The sequence below is a fragment of the Manihot esculenta genome, chromosome 5, assembly GCF_001659605.2.
Source record: "Manihot esculenta cultivar AM560-2 chromosome 5, M.esculenta_v8, whole genome shotgun sequence".
In the NCBI taxonomy this organism is placed as follows: Eukaryota; Viridiplantae; Streptophyta; class Magnoliopsida; order Malpighiales; family Euphorbiaceae; genus Manihot; species Manihot esculenta.
The window spans coordinates 22,083,608-22,091,425 of NC_035165.2; the positions used below are offsets into that span (position 1 = coordinate 22,083,608).

General features: G+C 33.2%; 2 protein-coding genes across 3 annotated transcripts; one reads left to right on the top strand and one right to left on the bottom strand.

The window, feature by feature from the left end:
• Nucleotides 1-2,743: 2,743 nt before the first annotated feature.
• Nucleotides 2,744-3,321, bottom strand: LOC110616054 (calvin cycle protein CP12-3, chloroplastic). The gene has a single exon (XM_021758361.2). It carries the CDS (start codon nt 3,319-3,321, stop codon nt 2,890-2,892), a length of 432 nt encoding a protein of 143 aa, XP_021614053.1. The 3' UTR covers nt 2,744-2,889.
• Nucleotides 3,322-3,347: 26 nt separating this feature from the next.
• On the top strand, nt 3,348-7,547 carry LOC110616053 (mitotic spindle checkpoint protein BUBR1). 2 transcript variants are annotated; one of them, XM_021758360.2, is made up of 12 exons: nt 3,348-3,485; nt 3,592-3,999; nt 4,104-4,163; nt 4,412-4,556; nt 4,699-4,856; nt 5,195-5,276; nt 5,349-5,415; nt 5,486-5,540; nt 6,486-6,654; nt 6,760-6,842; nt 6,999-7,082; nt 7,187-7,547. In XM_021758360.2, exons 2-12 carry the CDS (start codon nt 3,809-3,811, stop codon nt 7,248-7,250), a joined length of 1,158 nt encoding a protein of 385 aa, XP_021614052.1. In that variant the 5' UTR covers nt 3,348-3,485; nt 3,592-3,808; the 3' UTR covers nt 7,251-7,547. The 2 variants fall into 2 exon arrangements, with proteins under 2 accessions (XP_021614052.1, XP_021614051.1); XM_021758359.2 differs by lacking the exon at nt 3,348-3,485 and having other exon boundaries at nt 3,514-3,999.
• The last annotated feature ends 271 nt before the right edge of the window (nt 7,548-7,818 follow it).

Consider the following 7,818-nt stretch of genomic DNA (forward strand, 5'->3'; position numbering starts at 1 on the left):
CTAAAACGTTTATAAACAAGGACATTCATTTTTTCAATTTACTATCAAGGACTCCGAAAATCCCAGAAGCTCATCCTCTTCGGTCACCGTATAAATTAAGTTTTGAAATAAATTAAAATCAATTCAATTCAATTTTAAAATTAAATTAAAGCTGGTAAAAGTGATCATAAATTAATAAAATTATAATTGTAAAAAATTAATTCTATAATTGAATATGCAATGTTAAACTAGTGAATTTTAGTTCAAATTATTATTATTCATTCATTAGAGATGGATGATAAATGATAAATATTAAAATTTTTAAAAATTTTTAAAAATAAAAAAATAATTTATAGGCAGATGATATGATGTATATCAATTATATTTTAAATTATTTATTTTTTAAAATTGTTTTTAATCGACTGATAATTATTTTAATTATTTTTTATTTAAATTTTATTATCATTTATGATATATTAATTATAATTTTTTAAAATTAAATTTTTGCATCAATAAATTATTTAAAATTAAAAATACTATAAATAATAATTAAAATTAATAATTTTGGAAGCGTGAGTTTTAAAGAGTCCGAAACTTTGAAAGATATTAAACAGTTGAAGGCAACTAATATGGTGGAAGATTAGGTAGACATGCAATTGAATAATCGCATAAAGATGAATAATAGAAACGGATGAAAACAAAAACGGAAAAACGATTGCTTAGTTGCCTCTCTAATATCCACTTAAATATACTTGATTTGGAGTATATTCCCGTGGACACCCTTTTTTTAATATATATATATATTTATTTCTTTTTCTTTTTCTTTTAGAAAAAAAAAAATCCGTAAAGTAGACGTGAGCTGATTAAAGAGCTTAACTCATCATATTCATCCACATTCCAACTTCGCCAAAATCCTGCAATTGCCAATGTTTTAAAGCCGCGTGGCCTTTGACGTGCTCCTCCATCGATATCACACGCAGTGTTTAAAGACAAATAATACTCTGCCTTTAAGCATTTCTTCTTTTCTTTTTTTTTTTAAAAATTTAAATTTACATAAAAAATGAAAAAATAGGACTGTGAAATAGAGGAAATAATAAACATGCCACGATCTGGTTGTTTAATTAAATTTAATATTTAGTTTTTGTTTAAATAAAGATTTGGCTTTAGAAGTAAATTAATTGATTCTTATTGTATTTACATTTAATTTTAATGGATTTAGTTGTTATACTTAATCTGGTCAATTTTGATTCTGCATTAATTAACTTTTAGCCAAGTATACTAATATTTATGAATAAAAAAAGTAAATACAATATTCTCAATTTATTATTTTTATAATGAAATTATTTAACTTAATTTCATATTATCTTATTAAAAAATATATATTTCCAACCTGTCAAAATAGCTTTTATTTCACAAACCTTAAATTTATTCAGTATTATTGTTATAATATTATTAAGAAAAATCACATTCTTAAAAATGCTATTTATTAAAATCTAATCGATAATAAAAGTCTTATATTCTACCCTCTCAATTTTTAATTTTCATTTAAAAAAAATTATTTATTAATTGTAAAAATTTAAAAAAATATATTTAATTAAAATAATAAAGGAAACAATATATTAATCTGCAAATCTCATTAAATTCCTTTTTTGAAGAAATTTGTTCAGATATTTATTTATATCACTTGCTTCAACTTCAAGCATAAGCTTTTCCTTAAATATATATATATAGACAGAGATTTAGATTGACAAAACTCACATTGTGTTATTCTCATTTTAATAATAAACAATATAAATATAGAGTTAATATGATACGCATACTTGTTGCACATGATGCATGTAAGCAAATTAATCAAGTGTTGAAGCAACATACGTGTAATGTTTGATTGCTTTGCTTTCCACATGAATTTAGGAATCAAATTCAAACCCTCTCATGTGCTCACTTCCTTAATTTTAATTCTCAATCTCAACTAATTTTGTGCTGTACAATTCATTTATATTGACTTTGTTACACACTGTTGCAAGGATCTTTCCACCTAAATTTTATGCATTTCACTTTCATAAAAAAAAAGAAAAAAGTCAAAAAAAGATGGTAAGCAGTTTGCTTTACTCCAAAAACTCGGTAGAGAGCCCATAAGCCCAAACTGAGGAAAAATCGTAGGCTAAGCAAATGGGCCATCAACTGCACTAGATCGGCCTCACTGCCACTCCATCGTGGCCAGCAGAAGCTAATTGGCTGATGATTGTAGGGTGGACTCGTTCGGCCCAACAAGAGAGGGAACAGATTGAGGAGGAAATGGTGAGTTGAGGTCCAGATTTGGTAGTAATTTTGGACGAGTTTCATGCTAACAAGGGCAACAGAGAAAGAGATGCAAAGTAACTTGTGATTGTAAAGTTTGATAAGACCTTTTTTCCTGTTTGGTTAACAAGTGAAAAATTCTCAAACAAGGGAAAGTAACGTGAACAGTTAAATAGGAAAATTTCTTTTCCTTTGCATCCTTCTTTATTTTCTACTTATCCAAACAAAGTATATAAGACGAGGCTAGAAGCAGAGTTCAGGTCCAGATTGTTTAATTTAGCTCCATAGTTTTAATTTATTTTGATTTAATTTAATTATTCTCTTAAAATTAATTAATTATTTTTTGACAATTTTAAACAAGAATAACAAGAACTTCTACCCATTCATTTTGTCTGATCAACATTTGAATAACCATTGATCAATTTGCACAGAACAGAAGTCCAGAAGGGCTTTTTGCCAAGAGAAAGAGATAAGAGACAAGGGTTTCATAAAACAAGATGGATGAGTACAAAAGGATCATACACTGGAAAATAGAAAATGACTTAATTAAGGCCTAGGGTTTTTCTTTTTCTTCTTTTTTGATAGCTGATTGGTTTCAAGCTAAAGCTAAGACTAATCTTCATAGACGCGGCACTCGTCGGTCTCAGGATTGTCCTGGCAGAAATACTCGAGAGGATCTTGTTTCTCCAACTTAAGTCTAAAATCAGCCTTAGCTTGGCTCACCTCTTCCACCTCATCCCATGCCACCTTGCACTCGTCGGAGGTCTGATCTCCCTCGCACACCTCTTTTGCTTCGATTATCTTCTTCTCTATCATCTCCGTCAGGTGCTTCTCTCTCATCTGGGTACCCTTGAACTTAGGTGCTCCTCCCATCGCTCTCACCCTCAGATTCATCGCTGCCTTACCTTCAGGCCTCTTGAACGCAAGTGAATTAAGAAATACTTTGCAAGCGTCAGATCGCGACGAGAGAGATGAAGAAAGGATCGCCGTTTCTTGTGTTGGAGCGCTTAAAGCTGTCACGAACCGGAGGGATGGGGATGCCATCTTCTTGGATTAACAGACGCTCTTGTAAGCTCGCTTTTTTTTTATTTTTGTTTTTGCTTCTCATAATCTCCATTTTTTTTTTTCACTCGCGAAAAAACGAGTCCAAGGGTGAGGATGGACGGCCTGGATTTCATTCCGTAAAATGAACGGTCCTTGATTAAAAAGTAGGTGGCATTCAAGATAGCTTTCATTGTCTTGTAGACAACTTCACCTTATCTCCATCAACAGCCTACTTTGTTTCTGTCGTTTCTTTTATCTCTCTTCTTTCAGCCACAGGAGTCGGGACTCGGGACCCACTCTGTTTCATGGATTCCCTTGGGCTTTTGTATGGGCCGAAACCCATGAGCAAAGGTCCAACACAGAGATCCCTAGTGAAATTCAAACCAGCAACGGCGGCCACCTTTTATTTAAACTAGCAACGGCTACTTCATGATTTCAAAATTCAATTTGATAGGAAGAGCGGAGAAGAAAAAGATAACAAGCAGTGATGGATCAGGTAGAGGGATTCGACCCGGAGATGCAGTTTCTTGCCTCAAAGCAGGAGACAGGTAACGAATGGGAACTCTTCAAAGAAAATGTGAGGCCATTGAAAAGAGGCCGTAACGTTCGTCTGTTGAACGACGCCCTTAAATCCCACACCAACAATCATCTCAAGAAATCTCTTCTTGAGACTCGAAGGTTTCTCTTCTTAATCCTTCTTTTTTATTTGTTTACATTCATTTTTGTTTTTGATTGTCTTTTCCATTTATTTCTCTTATTTTTACTTTTCTTCGTTCTCTTAGGAGGTTGATTGAGGCAATTGATGAGTATAAAGGGAATGATCCTCTGCTGCCATGGCTCGAGTACGCATTCTACCCACTATTCTCAGTTCATTTTCATTTTTGATTCTGGATTGGTAGAATGTCTCTTTTTTTTTTCAGAAAATTCCAACAAATAGATCACATATCCTTATTTTTTGTTGGATTTTTCTTGGCAACTGATAGTTTCATGAGCCTAAAACTTCACTGACCGTTTTATACGTTATAGCTCCATATTAGTCCTTTCCTTTTCCAGTTAGAACTTGATTAATTTAGCTGATATTTTTTTTCAGGTGTATCAAATGGGTTCAAGAGTCATTTCCACCTGGTGGAGATTCCTCAGGACTGATTGTAATATATGAACAATGTGTGCGTGCCTTTTGGCATTCAGATCGCTACAAGGATGATCTGCGGTACCTCAAAGTGTGGCTGGAATATGTGGGTTATTTTTTTTTACCAATTCTCCCTGCTGTTATTTAAAATTGAAGATTGCATTCGTAATATTCATTGCTTGTTTAGGATTTTCTTCTGTTCAATCAATAGTTTCTGAAGATTAATGTCATAATGAAATCATATTCAGGCTGAAAACTGTGTTGATGCGGAAGTCATTTACAATTTTCTTGATGCAAATGAAATTGGAAAGTCACATTCCGCATACTATCTAGCATATGCTTTACATATGGAGTCCAAGTCTAAAATGAAGGTTGCAAATGATATATTCAATCTTGGGATATCTAGGTAAGTATCTCTAAGGTTGCAAATGATGTATCAAGATCTGATTGATAGTTGTTTATAATGCATATAGGTGTAGGAATGACTTTATTATTTTAGTTTAATATCATGGAATAAATTCTGCTATAGACTTTATATCAATACTATTTTGATTGTTATCATGTGTAATACCTCATTCAGATATGTTAACCTCTGCAAAAATCATATCCTGCTTATCCGTTTGTATATTTCTGTGTAACCAAAAACAGACATATAAGAGTTACTCATCTTTCAACATGTTAAATTTATTGATTTTTGTTATTCACTGATAAATGAACTTATCTGCTTGATGTCTACTTTTACAGGGATGCTTCACCAATAGAAAAATTGAAGGATGCCTACAAGAAATTTCTCATGAGATCAATGATAAAACCAAAAGTCCTGGAGGTATGAAACTTATATAAAGTTAAATAATTTTTATGTAATTGATACATTGTTCTGATTTATTTCAATTTTTAGGATGACTCTGGTGAAAATCACTTGCAAGTCCGAAGCTTTGGAACTGTGTTGGCCACTGCAGAAAATAGTGAGTTTTTATTGCTGTCTTCTACCATCTCAAGTTCTCTTCAAGCTAAAAAATGTTTGTTATCTTCTAGGGAGGCAAAATATGGAGAGTTCTGATATTGCCAGGAAGAGATTGAAACCAGACAGGTAAATGTATAGAATTTTAATGTAGTGAACATGGATCGTTGGATTTGTTAAGATTCCCTGCTCCCCCCCCCTCCTCCTCCTCTTCTTTTACTTTCATTGAACAAAATCTAATCTTATAACTAGCTTAAATAAAATCAGACATGACACAACAGATTTCAATTAGGAGTTGACTGTAAGAAGTCACACAACAAACTGTCTATTGCGTTCTGCTTTGAGTTGACAGAGAATGAAGTGGAAAAAATGGAAAAGTTATAAAAAAAAAAACATGTTAGCATTACATTGTAATGCCTTGTTCTTATAATGCATACAAAATCCTGAATTTACATGTAAAATAAATTATGAATTGCAACACCATGGATGCTTTCATTTACTGAAGATGCTGTTCCCATACACTATGTTTGGTTATAGGTGAAGAAGAGGTAAATAAGGGGAAAGAGAGGTATGAAAATTTTTACTCTTGTTTGGAAAGAGAAAGAGGTGAGCAGTGTAAAGGGCTTACCCCTCTTTACCCCTCAAACGCCAATTTTTCTTACACCTCAAATTGGAGTGTGAGGAGGAGGAAGTGACATAAATCTTTAAAACTTTTCATCCATTCTCCTCCTTTACCCTTTCATATTAGTTCACCATTCTCCAAACATGGAACTTTTTCATAGTAACTCTCCTTACCCTTCCCCCTCTTTACCTTTTCTTACTCTTCCCTTAATTACCCTTCCCTCACCTCATCCAAACATAGTGGTAGCTGATAAATTTTGGTTACAAAGAATTTGGAACTTATCTCATGATTCTTACAGTGAGATGCTGTCACGTGATATGCTATATGCAATATGTGATATTTGATTATAGTTGATGGTTGTTATTTTTGGCAAGCTGTCAAGTTTGATCAGCGTAATCATAATGTACTTCTTGTCTGTTTCACCTAGTCTTTGTTCTGATATCATTTTATAGGAATCAAAAGGCTCCCCTTTCTATTTATAAAGACTCAAATACTGATACCACGTTGGGACATCAAGCTGGCAAGTCAAAAATAGATTTCAATTCTTGGAACAGTCTTGGAGCTCGAGCTGAGAGAAACAAAGAAAATAATGCAGTACCTGCTAAGTGGACAACTTATAAGGTGCCCTTTTCTCCAGAATATAATTTCAGTTCCAGTTCTCATTAGAACCCAAGTTTTTCCAGTTCTATGTAAATGACTAACCTTAAGATCACACAATTTTTTCAGATTCCACAAAGACCTGGGCCTAGAGGTGGAGGAGCAACTGCAAGTGCCTGCATTGAAGTATTTGTTGACGAGGAATGTGTGGAGTGAGTAATTTATGTTTCATTGATAATAATTAATGAGGCTCTCTACTTGATGAAATATATCTGTCGCATAATTGATGACTCCTTTTTATGGACATTTGTATGCTTCTTGCTGATAATTTTGACCTCCTTTCTGTTACTAACCTGCGATAAAATCAGAACCAATAGTTCACATGGTGATGGTGGCGGCGGCAAGTCTCCAACTTTGCAGCTGAGACAAGGAGATGGCTTAGACATCAAAAAGTAAGTGATAGACTGGTAGCTGCAACTTGATAATGTCTTTGTCCGCAATTGCACTGGCTGTGGTGACTGGTGATATATTCTGATCTTTCATGTTTCATGTGCAGAGAGAGTGAATTATTGAGAGCGAACCCATTAAGAAATTTCCCATTGAGCAGCCTTCCCAGATGATGAATAAACGAGTTTCTTCCTCAAAATGTTGTACGATCCGTGGCATGGATCAGCTTTTAACTCTAAAACCTGATCCCTGTCCACGAATTAATTCTCTGAATTGTTTAATTACTTTAAGTGGATTTCTTTTTCCCTTTGTATTGCTAGTAAGTTTCTACTGTAATTGAGTTTTTGTTAGCTGAGAGGACTCGTATGATAAGAGTTCTGGGCCTTTGTTGGTTGAGCTCATCTTATGTCAATCTATCCATTGTGTTTGTAAAGAAATTTTATCTAAATGAAAACTTGTTTTATTTTTGATGTGAGGTATAAATAGATACAAGAGAGTCCAATTCAACCAACACACTAAAGATAATATGAAATAGTTGATTTTGATTGTGATTCCAAAATCGAATCAACATTATCTCTAAGACAGTTATAACAGAAAATAAATTCAAGTGGTTGATTTTGATTGTGATTTCAAAACCGAACCAACATTATCTCTAACATTTCCCCGCAAGATTGAGGATCCATCATGGAGACCAATCTTGGATATGTTAATATAAAACTTCATCTTTGTCAATGGTTTTGT